At 41.5% G+C, this 12,573-nt stretch overlaps 1 protein-coding gene across 1 annotated transcript; it reads left to right on the forward strand.

Annotated features, from left to right (window-relative positions):
• The first annotated feature begins 926 nt into the window (after nucleotides 1-926).
• Nucleotides 927-1,420, forward strand: LOC100592016 (zinc finger protein 501-like). Its single transcript, XM_012511777.2, has one exon. It carries the CDS (start codon nucleotides 1,019-1,021, stop codon nucleotides 1,340-1,342), a length of 324 nt encoding a protein of 107 aa, XP_012367231.1. The 5' UTR covers nucleotides 927-1,018; the 3' UTR covers nucleotides 1,343-1,420.
• Nucleotides 1,421-12,573: the final 11,153 nt, after the last annotated feature.

Here is a 12,573-nt window from a genome sequence, read left to right on the forward strand (position 1 = left end):
CAGGGTCCACACTGAAAGCCTCTGTTGTAGGAGACAGTGAACTCCAAGAGAGAGTTGGAACTGGCTGAAGGTCCCAGTTATCTGAATTTATTCCCTCTCTCCCCAGCCAGGGTCACCCTGCTCCTGTGAGGAGGGAACGCCAGAAGCAGGAATCTCACCTGGGAGGTCCCCACCCTCTGATAAAACACACACAGCTGCACCAAGGACGTCCGGGAAACAGGCAAGTCTGTAAACGCTTGCTCTTGAAGCAATTCCCGATTCTTTTGCCCTGAATAACTCATCATCTCGAGGTTGCCAAGAACCGTCGGTCAACGAAGGTGTGGGCCAGCTGTCACAGGACAGAGGTGAGCTGGGCTGAGGATGGTGAGCTGGGCTGAGGATGGTGAGGATGGTGGGCAGGAGGCCGGCTGCGGGGGAGGAGGAACTCCCAGGTGAGGACCTGGTGCACATGACGGGGAAGATACTATCGCCACTCCTCTCGAAAACTCCTCCCATGCCCCTAATTCTTCAGCCCCTCTTCCTAGATTCTGCAGAGCCCTCAAACCCCACCCATCTCCACATCTGGAATTTAGGGACATGCTACCCACTACCTACTCTTGATTTTATAGGAGTACGGGGAAGCTTTTCAGGGGTTATGCAATTGTGCCTCATTTTAAAAGTGAAAAATATTAACACAGTGCTCAAGTGAATGGATCTGGAGCCGGACTGCCCGGGTTCAAATCCCAGCTCCACCACATTGCTCAGTCTTCCCCTCGCTTTCCTCTTCTATGAAATGGAAGTCATAATAGTAGCTATGCTTGGCTTTATTTTAAAGATTAAATGAAGGAAGACATACAAAGTACTTAGAACCAGTCCTGTTGTATAGTAACTACTATACAAATATTGTCAGTATCTTTTTTTTTTTTTGAGATGGAGTCTTGCAGTGTTGCCCAGGCAACACTATGAAGGAGAGAAACACTATGAATGTAATGAATTTGGAAAATTTAGCAAGAAATTAAACTTTACCCAACATCAAAGAATGTACACAGGAGAAAAACCTGACGAGTGTAAAGACAATGAGAAAGCCTTGAAGAAGCTATACCATACTCAAAATGAGAGAACTCATGCAGGAGAGAAAATCTATGATTGTAAGAAGTGTGGGAAATTCTTTCATGAAAAAGCATGCCTTACTCAACATCAGAGAACCCATACAACAGGAAAACCCAGCAAATGTAATGATAGTGAAAGAGTCTTAAAGAAGGAATCTTGCCTCACTCCCAATCAGAGAATTAAAACAAGATTAAAACAAGAGAGAAAAACTGTAAAGGTAATAAATGTGAGAAACCTTTCTTTGAGAAGTTGAAACACACTCAACTTCAGAGAAGGCACTTGGGGAAAAAAAATAATGGGTGTAATGAAAGTGGGGGTGCCACAAGTAGGAAGTCACAACTTACACAAAGCCAGAGAGTTCACAAAAAGGAGAAAACCTATGACTGTAATAAATGTGGAGAAAGCTTCCATAAAAAAACAGATCTCAGATAGCATCAGAGCACACACACAGGGAAAGAAAACCCTATGAATGTAATGAATGTGAAAAATCCTTCTTTGTGAAGTCCAACTATGCTGAACATCAGAGAACTCACACAGGAGAAAAACCATATGAATGTAATGAATGTGGAAAGTCCTTCTGCCAGAAATCAGCCCTCACAGTACATTGGAGAACTCACATGGGAGAAAAACTATATAAATGTAATGAATGTGGGAAAACCTGTGTGAAATCAAACCTTACTCAGCATCGAAGGACTCATACATGGTGAGAAACCCTAAATGTAATGAGTGCTGGAGATCTTTCTGTGTGAAATCCAACCTTGTCGTGCATCAGAGAACTCATACAGGAGAAAAACCCTACAGATGTCCTGAGTGTGGGAAAACATATGAAAAGTCAGCCCTCACAAAACGTGAGCGAATTCACACAGGGGAAAAACCCTACAAATGTAATGAATGTAGAAAAACCTTCAGCCAGAGGTCAGCCCTCACCAAACATCAAAGGAAAACACACAAGAAGGAAACTCCCATCAACACCCTCCATGTGCAGAAACCTGCATCTTCAAGGCAAATTTATCGAACATCAGCAAAATCATAGGGCAGAAACACTAAGGTGTTAATACATGTACGAAAGTATTTGTTTGTAGGTTATAACAAATAGGAATTAGAAAATTAACATAGGAGTGAAACCACATGAATGCCTTGAACATGTGAAAGCTTTCAGCAAGTATTCAGAGCTGTGGAGGAAAAATTAATTTTAAGGTATATGAATTTAAAATGTTCTTGTGCATAAAATGTTTAAGTAGAAGTCATCTTTCAGATGTAATATCAGAGTAGTTAAAGAAAAGATTAGAAAATGACTTGTTCTTAATAGAATGTGAAACATGATCCTTTTGTAAAACTATGAATTATTTAAGTCATTGACACAATAGCGTTAAATATGTGTGAAGATTTCCTGAAGTATATTGGGCTATATATAGTTACATAGGATACAAGTGTGCTGTATAACATAAATTATGTGTATGTTGGATTTACACATGGGAACACAACAATACATTTTATAAGTGCAAATTGAACGGTCACATAACCTGTGGCCCAACAATTCCAATTCTAGATACATACCATAAAACAATAATTCTCAGCTGGGCTTCCTAAAGTGTGTTTGGAAATATGTTGTTTTGATTGTCACATCCATTGACATGCTACAGGATCTGGGTAGATGGGAGGCCAGAGATGCTAAGTTCCCTACAATGTATCAGTGAAAGGACAGGAAATAGTCTTATCCAGAATACCGGTAGTTTCACCACACAAAAAAATTGCCTTACAGAAACTCTTGCACATCTGCACCCACAAATTTGTACAAGAATGTTCACTGCAACATTGCAATAGTTTTTGTAAAAAAAAAATTTAAAGAAAATATCCAAATGTTGATTAACAATAAACTAAATTAATAAATGTTGGCCTAGTCATATGGTAGAAATAATATACATCAATGAAAATGAATGAAACTCTATTAAACACATCAACATGGTTATATCTTAAAGTGATGTTGAATTTAAAAAAAGGGAAAAATATAGACACTATGTTATTTATATAAAGTTCAAAAACAAACCAAGAATACATTGTTCAGGGATACATATATAAGTAGTAAAATTAAAAAAGAAAGCAAATCAATGATTAACACAAAATCTACAATATCAGTTACATTTTAGGAGGAAGGAGGGACTTACATTTAGGGAGAGAAAAGAGAGCCTTCATGTTTCTTAAATGGGTTATTTTTATTTATATCATGTATATGCATATTTATATCCATATGAATATCTGTTCATAGAATATCTTGTTTTCAAGAAAAGTCTTAATGCATTAGAACATTAACAAAGGTGATGTTTTGTAGTAAGAATTATAGCTAAGATTTTTTTTACATTTATCTATTTTTCTGTAGTTCAAGTCTCTTTAATGACTTTTTACAAGTATCCATACCACTAGTCATTTAGGCCTACCCTTGATTTTCTTGATTGTCTTTTTCCATTTGTTTCCTAGTAGAATTTCTCCTAAATTTTTTTAAATGATAAAGTGAACACTGACCAAGATAGAAAAAGTAAGGAAAGTGGAAAAGAAAAGTACAGTAGACTTTAAACAAGTAAAAATGAAAAAGAATCAATAATAAATGTTATCACAAATAATATGAACAAATTGAATTCCTACATCAAAGACAGAGGTAGTTTAACAGTGAGTTAGAAAACTAAATCCAACTATGTATGGCTTGTAAAAAAATGTACCTAAAACCAGGTGACAAAGGGAGTTTGAAATTTAAGGGATGACAAAAATAGATCCAGATTTTTTTAAAAATTTATCCACTAAAGTGTGACAACATAAGGGTAGTCCTGTGATTACCTTGTTTAACCAAACTTCCACGGAGTTGTAGTCTAGGAGATGGGATGGATGTTAAAAGCTGTGGCAGGGTCTGCTGATAGCCCTGCAATAGCCATGGTTCCCTTCTTCCTTTAATAGTAGAACTCCCCAGTGAATTCTGGCAGGGCATATGGCCACCCAACTAGACTCTACATTTCCTGTCCTACTTTGCTACCAGAAAAAAACAAGAAGGAAATGGCACCTACCCGTCCATTGTACCTCTCACATGGATTATTTGGAGAGTGTAGACATTTATTTCCAATGGATTTAGTGATAATTTATCCTCCTTTGAATAACAACAAAAAGCTGAAGGCCATCAAATATACAATAAGGGATTGGCTAAAGAAATTATCACACATCCAAAGGGCAGAATATCTTGCTATTTGTCAATAATAGAAAACTCTGCTATAGCAGAGTTTACTACATGCCAAGCACTATTCTAGGATATATATACATATATAGGTAGAGATAGATAGATAGATATAGATATGATGAAATGGTTATTTAATCCTCATAATAACCTATGAAGTAGATACTGTTATCGCTATTTTACAGATGGGTAGACCAAAGCACAGAGGTTAATTTGCCCAAGGTCCTATACCTAGTAAGACATGGAGCCAGGATTTGAGTCTAGGAAGTCTGGCCCCAGAGGCCATGCTCCTAACCATTAGCTTCTTCGCTGCTCATCAAAAATGATCTTGTAGGGGAAAATCCACTGATAGGAAAATATGTTCGTGTTATGTTTCTTTTCTCTCTGCAGCTAACATTTCTAACCTTTCATGGTCTGAGAATCCACAGGAAACTGGAAAGGGCAGGGCAGGGAAGGGGCTTTCAGGCACGTCTGTCTTTTTTATTGATGGTGCTCTCTTCATCGTCATTTCTAGTGAGAAACTTTTAAAGATACCTTGTTTTGATTTTATTTGGAATGATGAACAGCACACTGAGAATGGGGCAACTTCTAATCTTGACATTGCCTCTAACCAACTGTGTGACCTAGTCTAGCCCAATTTTATTAATCTTTAAATTGAGGAGGCATATTTAGATAATACTATAATGCCTTTCCATTTTTATTGTTCTGAACTTTGTATGTCAATCTATAGGGCAATCAGCACATCCTTAGAAGCCAAAGACAATGATGGATACAGTATGAGTGTAGGGCCAGCTCAGGTCAGGAAAGAATGAGTGAAAAATAAGAAAGCATGTGTCTTCAGAGAATGTCTTTAGAGAAGGTTGAGATTGAATTTTCTCAGCTGGGCCTGCTGACTCCCTCCTGTCTTGAGTGTGCCCTCACAGACATCCAGTAAGCCTTTTATTGTGGAGTCTGCCCCCTGCCAAGCCCCTCAGCTTAGCTCCCTGCTTTGAGAAGTGCCCTGAAACGTCCATAGGCACACAACCCAAGTGGTCTCTGCATGGGGTAACACCATGCAAATTTTGCACACTCTGAACAGAAGGATCAAGAATTGCTTATAGCCCAGCTCCTTGCCTGGGGCTTTTCCACCCCTGCCTAGAGCTCTGGTGTGAGGTCTCACTGAATTTCTATTCCTGGAGTCTTGTCCTCCTAACACACAAGATCCATTGCATTCACATGGAGTCAGTATCTGAGCTCCAAGCACAGCTTCACTTTAGACAGGACCTCCCACCTGATAACCAATATTTGTCTCTGATGGTACACATTGGCCCCTGAATCTCACACTGGCTTCTGGTAAACTCAAACCAGGGGTGCTAGGAACAAATACAGGCCAGAGAGTACATAAGTCATCCTGAAGCTGCAGAAATATAGTGTCCTCCCAAACACCAAAGAAACATCAAGAAATCCTGGGCCTAGGAGGCTGGAGTCCATTTTTCTTCAACATTTATTTCTTGTGGAGTCATTAAGGCCCTTTCATGGGGCTGAGTGCTGTGAAGAATTCAAAGACAGTTAATGTCCAAGTCTGGGTTTTTTGGCAATATGGCGTATTGGCGAAGCACAACAGGGGATGGAAAGCAGATCTGGGATTTAACCCCAGCACTTCCACCACCTACCTGTTAATGTTGGATGACTGACTTCACTTCTCTGAGCATCCATTTTCTTATTAAAATAAAGATGACATAAAATAATAAGATATCAATACTAACCTCACAAATATGTTCATTGGTACACTTAATTAAAAGAACCTAGCAAAGTATCTTGTATAATAGAAGCAATGGCTTTTATTAGGATCTTGTTATGCAGCAGGCAAGGGTATGCATGCCATATCACATTTAATCTCCAAAACAGGCCTACAATATAAGTTCTCTTTCCATGCTCATCTTAAAGATGAGGAAAACAAGGCTGATAGATATTCCTTAAAATTACTGGAGTTAGGCCAGGCGTGGTGGCTCACTCTTGTAATCCCAGCACTTTGGGAGACTGAGGCGGGCAGATCACCTAGGTCAGGAGTTCGAGACCAGCCTGGCCAATATGGTGAAACCCCATCTCTACTAAAAATACAAAAATTAGCCAGGCGTGATGGCGCATGCCTGTAAGGAGGCTGAGACAAGAGAATCATTTGAACCCGGGAGGCGGAGGTTGCAGTGAGCTGATGTCGTGCCATTGCACTCCAGCCTGGGCAACAGAGCGAGACTCCGTCTCAAAAAAAAAATTACTGGAGTTATAGAGAAGCCCAGATCCCATAAAGACCGTGACTTGCACACAGGTCTCTCTGGCATCTACATTATTGACCTTCGTTACATCAGTTTGCACTCTTCTCGCCTCTTCCAAATCAGCACAAAATATTCATGTTCTTCCTAGTTGCTCTCAAGGAACTTACCTCTTAGAGTACCAGGCTGCCTGCTGGCCAGGCTATACTTGGCAAGAGCAGAGTTTCTAGAATCATCTCTTGTGCACTTTGATGCACATTCCTGGCCTGCCTTCCAGCACCCTGTTGCAGAGAAGGAAGCAAATGCCCACTCTCCAGCCCTGGACCCAGCAGATAGGAAGCCAAGGCCTTCTCTTGCCTGCCATTCCCTTGAGACCAAGTCTAGGACAGTCTGGGAACACTTAATACGATTCTTCAGTGTTTTGTTTCTACCTTACAAGAGCACAAGTCAATTCCACCTGACATTCTCCCCCTTCCACCCCCAATCTCTATGCAAATGTCCTTTTCAAGGCACTTTCAGTTTGGTTCCCAAGACCAATACTTTGGACGAACAAAGATGTGGAGTCTCCCCCATAAGGCTGTAGACAGAGCAAGAGCAACCCCTTTCCCTAAAATGGAACTGTATGTGTGCAGAAGGAGCTACTGAACATCTGTCCCTAGTGACTTCCTCTGGGCAATGCAAGACCCCATTTCCCATAAATTTCTGTGGCACCTTTATTTGTGATTATGCAAGAGTTTCTGCTTTATTGGGTACACTGAATGCTTGCTCTCAGAGGTAATTTTTTTCATACCCATAAATGCATGATTCTTTCAGTACCCACAGAGATTATAATTAGAAATGGTTTGAACACAATCTCTCTCTGTCTCTGTGTGTGTGTGTGTGTGTGTGTGTGTGTGTGTAAAATCAGGAAGTCACCACAAGATATAAATCAATTTAATCTATTAATATACATGAGACACTTAAATAAAACTCTAGGAAATAGAATCCAACAAGGTACTGAAAGAATAATAACCATAATCAGTAGTATTTCTTTTGGGAATGCAAAACAGCAACAAAAACAATCATTCAAAAGGAAAGCACTGGTCACCTTTGGAGGATGCTTTGAAACCTGGAAAATAAAGGGAAAGAATCATGAATTCTGCCTTTCCTGTATGAATCGTTCCTCAGGGTAACCAAATAATTTTGAGGGGAATGTTTCTCTTGCCAGAAGTATTACAACCAGCAAATGAAGAAATCATGTTAAAATAAGTATATTACCATTGTGTAATCCCTAATGCATTAATGGAGCTGGGCAATGATCATCAACAGCTGCTAACATTAAAAAAAAAAAAAAAGCGGGAGGCCAGGCAAAGTGGCTCACACCTGTAATCCTAGCACTTTGGGAGGCTGAGGCAGGCAAATCACTTGAGGCCAGGAGTTCAAGACAAGCCCGGGCAACATGGCAAAATACTGTCTCTACTAAAAATACAAAAAAATTAGCTGGGCGTGGTGGTGCACGCCTGTGGTCTCAGCTGTTTGAGAAGCTGAGGTGGGAGAACCACCTGAACCCAGGAAGTCAAGGCTGCTGTAAGCCAAGGCCACTGTACTCCAGCCTTGGCTACAGATGTCTCAAAAACAATTGTCTCAAAAAACGTGGGGGAAGCAACAATAATTACCTACCTTCTGATGGAAGAATGTACCACCATATATTCAGGTTCAAAACTTGCATCTAAATCTGATCAAGGCCAGGTGTGGTGGTTCACACCTGTAATCCCAGCACTTTGGGAGACTGAGGTGGGCAGATCACCTGAGGTCAGGAGTTCGAGACCAGCCTGGCCAACATGGCGAAACCCCACCTCTACCAAAAATACAAAAATTAGCCGGGCGTGGTGGCACATGCCTGTAATCCCAGCTACTCGGGAGGCTGAGACTGGAGGATCACTTGAATCTGGGAGGCAGAGGTTGCAGTGAGCCAGGGTCATACCACTGCAACTCCAGCCTGGGTGACAGAGCAAGACTCCATCATGAATAAATAAATAAAGCTAGTCAAGCCTTTGGTACCAATGTACATGAAATGGCAGGAACAAAGGAACATGTTGCATGACTTCTCAGAGATGCAATCAGCAAGCCTAGGTGTGGGGAAGTAGAACAGAGGATCTGGTTCCTTAACAAATAAAAAGCAGAACAGGAGAAGCAACTCAATAATATATAGATTTTAAAGCCTAAGAGATCTTTACACATTCTGATACAAAGAGGAGGAGCTTCATTCCCTCCCCTTGAGTGTGGGCTGCACTTGGTGACTTATATTTGGTGAATAGAGTATAGAAAGAGGAAAATAGTACCTTCATAGTGAAGAGACCTGGCAGACACTACCAGAACCAAGTGATAAGTTTAACGACACCAGTGACAAGTCACGTGGATATCATATGCTCCCTGATATGAAGTGATTAAAAGGATACATCACCTCCATGATATTCTTTCCCAAAATGCATAACTCTAGCCTAATCATGAGAAAACATCAGACAGACCCAAATTGAGGGATATTCTACAAAATACTTGACCAGTACTTTTCAAAATTTTATAGAAACTACAATCATTATGTATGAAAATTATATTAAAAAAATGTGCATAGGACATATGCACCTGACAATTAAGGAGATGGTTGTATGTAGGCTACTGCAATAGAGAGAATGTTCATTAATTAGAAACATGTTTAAAAAAGACTTGGGGTTTCATAACACGAGGGAGTCGTTAAGGGAAGGGTGGTCTAAGCCATATAGGGAAGGCGTGTTCTTTGCAATTAACCATTTCCTGAAACACACAAGAGTGGAGCATTTCTTACCCATTCCTATTTTCCTGGAGCAAAGAGCTCAGGTAAAGTTGAATGTATCCATTCAAAAGAAGAAACAACACTGCACTCCAGCCTGGTGACAGAGCAAGACTCTGTCAAAAGAAGAAGGAGAAGGAGAAGGAGAAGGAGAAGAAGGAGAAGGAGAAGAAGGAGAAGAAGGAGAAAAAGGAGAAAAAGGAGAAGAGAGAAGGAGAAGAGAGAAGAAGAGAGAAGGAGAAGAGAGAAGGAGAAGAGAGAAGGAGTAGAAGAAGAAACAAATGTCAGATAATCTCACCTCCCAGAAATAATAACGTTTAATATGGTTGTTTTTCAAATCTGGAATTATTGAAGAACTATGTCTTATGAATATCTCTTCACTCAGCAATATACTTTTATAATGTAACTGTCTCAAATGTCTGTAACACTCAGGGAAATAAGCTCCCATTCAAAAGCTTAGTAAACATAAATATACCTAGGATATAAACAGGCAATTTACAGAATGAGAACTCTCAAAAGCTAACACTCATATGAGGGGTGCTCACAAATGTTAATAATCCCAGAAATGCAAATTGATGCAACAATGAGATATAATTTTACACCTATTATATTGGCAAATATTAGGAAGTTCAGTAAAACTGAGTGTTGCGGGGGTGTGGGGGTACTGCAACCTCATGCACTGACCTCCTAATTGGACAAATTGAGGAATCCCCCAGTGAGTATGGCTTAATGGAAGACAGGCTCCAGCTTCCACCAGGGATGCTGCAGGATGCTGCACATTTCCTTTCCACACCTGCTGACAGGCAGGGCCTGGGCACACTCCCTGTGACTGGTCACTCAGGTGAGCCTCCCCAAGACTTTGAATCAGGGGCTAAAGGTACAAAGACCCCAGAAAAGTTAGCGATTCTTCTTAGAAGGAGCAATGGACTCCAGCGTCCAGCAGTATGGCTTTGGGTGTCCAGTGGTGTTTGTGCCTGTGGCAGAGTCCTCCCAGGACTGCTTCTATGCATGCCTTATCAGTGTTCTTCCCAGCTTGGAGACCCTGGGTCTCCATCCAGGAGTGCTTGGTTCTTTAGCTTTCAGGAAGATAGAGCAGACACGCTTCTCCCTATTCCTCCCAGTAAGGACAACTGAAAACTCTGGACATTTGGGAAACTTTCAGCCATTATTTCTTTGAATAACTTTTCAGCCTGTCTTCTTTCTCTTCTCCTTCTGCAACTTCAGTGACCCAAACATTGGACCTTGTGATAGTCTCACAGGTCCCTGAAGCTCCGTTCATTTTTTTCAATGTATTTTCTCTCTGTTTTTCAGGCTGGGTGTTTTCTGTAGTTATAGTTCCCAGTTCAGTGATTTTTTTTTTTCCTCTGTCTCCTCTATTTGGCTATTGAGCCCATCCATTTATTTTGGTTATTGTATTTTTTTCAGTAGATTTAGTTTGTATATAAAGCAAGTATAAGAATATTCCGAAAAGTAGAGAAAAGGAGGCAGACCAGCTAGGAAACTTGGGACTGCGTAGTGCGTTCTCCCGGCTTTCATTTTGCCTCATATATCCCAGACTTAGAACTGAAGAAGCCTGCGACCTGGAAACTCTAGTGTTTGAGATGGGGGGAAAAGCCCCAACAAAAGCCTACTCCCTCTAGACAAAGCAAAACAAAACAAAGCAGAAAATGGGCAGCCTTACAAGACAGAAAACCTTGAGACAATAACCTCTCTACTTCAGCTGAACACCACAGAAAAGACTGTGGCCCCACCCACACTTGCACAAGCAAAGGCAGAGTGGAGATCCTAGAATTCCACCCAGGAATTTACCAGGCTGTAAAGAGGCACCCCAATTCTCCCCATGGGCTCCCTGCAATATTGGTAAAGACAGTGGGGGAGCCTGGACTTCCACTCCCATCCAGCAGTTATGAGGTGCCCCTCTCTGCTCTGCTGGGGCAGTGTCCCAGAAAACCCAGAGGGGGGTCAGGACTTTCACCACCAACTAGTGGTAATGAGGCCACCACCCCTTGTGTCAGTAGAGGCCACTTGGGGAGCAGTCATGAGCCGCCCCACCCAACTGTCCCCCAAGTCAGGGAGGTCTTAGTAGAGGCCTAGGGAGAAGCTGGAATTCCCATTCCCACAACCAGTAAGAAGGAGAGAAAAGAAAGAGGGTGAAATGGAATGAAACATCAAGGATGAAATGGGATATCACTACAGACTCTGTATACATCAGAAGGATAGTAGGGGAATACTACAAACAACTCTACCCACATAAATTTGACACCTTAGATTAAATAAGCCAATTCCTCAAAAACTACAAACTCACCCAATATGAAATGGAATTTTAAAAACTGAATTTGTAATTTTAAAACTAAAATTTAAAAACATCTCCTAGACCAGGAGAGTTCACTGGAGAATTCTACCAAAACTTTAAAATAAAGAATTAACACTAATTCTACAAAATCTCTCCCAGAAAATTGAAGATGAGGGTGGACTTTCCCATTTATTTTATGAAGCTAGTACTAAATCTGATACTCAAACCCAAAAAAGATAGATAGTACAAAAAACAAAAGACTAATATCATGAATATAGATGCAACATGTTTTTAAATTAGCAAGTAGAATTCAACAATGTAAAAAAAAGTATACACAATGACGAAGTTAAGGGCGGCTTGCACTGGTCTGCAGGTGCCCCTTGCTGTGAGCAGCCTGGGTGCCATGGACAGTGGCAGGAGGCAGATAGGCTCCTGGGCAGAAGGGGGCAGGTCCCCAGTGAGGCCCCACCTTCAGGCCAGGGAGGGCCTGAAGGCTGGGGTCGGGTTGCCAGCCCCACGGACCCAAGTGGAAGCTTGTGGTGCCTTTTCTGGGCCTGCCCATGGACCAGCTGGCACACACTTTCCCCCCTCTGAAGCCCATAATACCCCTGGGTTCAACCAGAGCTGAGCAGACATTGGGATGACCAACAGCAGAGAGGAGCTACCCACTCCAGGGCCACCTCTCTGTTGAGAGCTGCCGAGACAATGGGACCACCTGCATGCAAAGAGGAGCTTCCCACTCCAGGGTCTCCTCTTTGCTAGGAGCTGAACACTCATCAGGACACCCTGGCTGTGGAAAGGAGCTACCCACTGCAGGTTTCCTCCAAACTGTTCTATCGCTCAATAAAGCTCCTTTTCATCTTGCTCACCCTCCACTAGTCTGAGTACCTCATTCTTCCTGGTTATAGGACAAGAACTT

The sequence above is a fragment of the Nomascus leucogenys genome, chromosome 13 (assembly GCF_006542625.1).
Source record: "Nomascus leucogenys isolate Asia chromosome 13, Asia_NLE_v1, whole genome shotgun sequence".
Taxonomy (NCBI): domain Eukaryota; kingdom Metazoa; phylum Chordata; class Mammalia; order Primates; family Hylobatidae; genus Nomascus; species Nomascus leucogenys.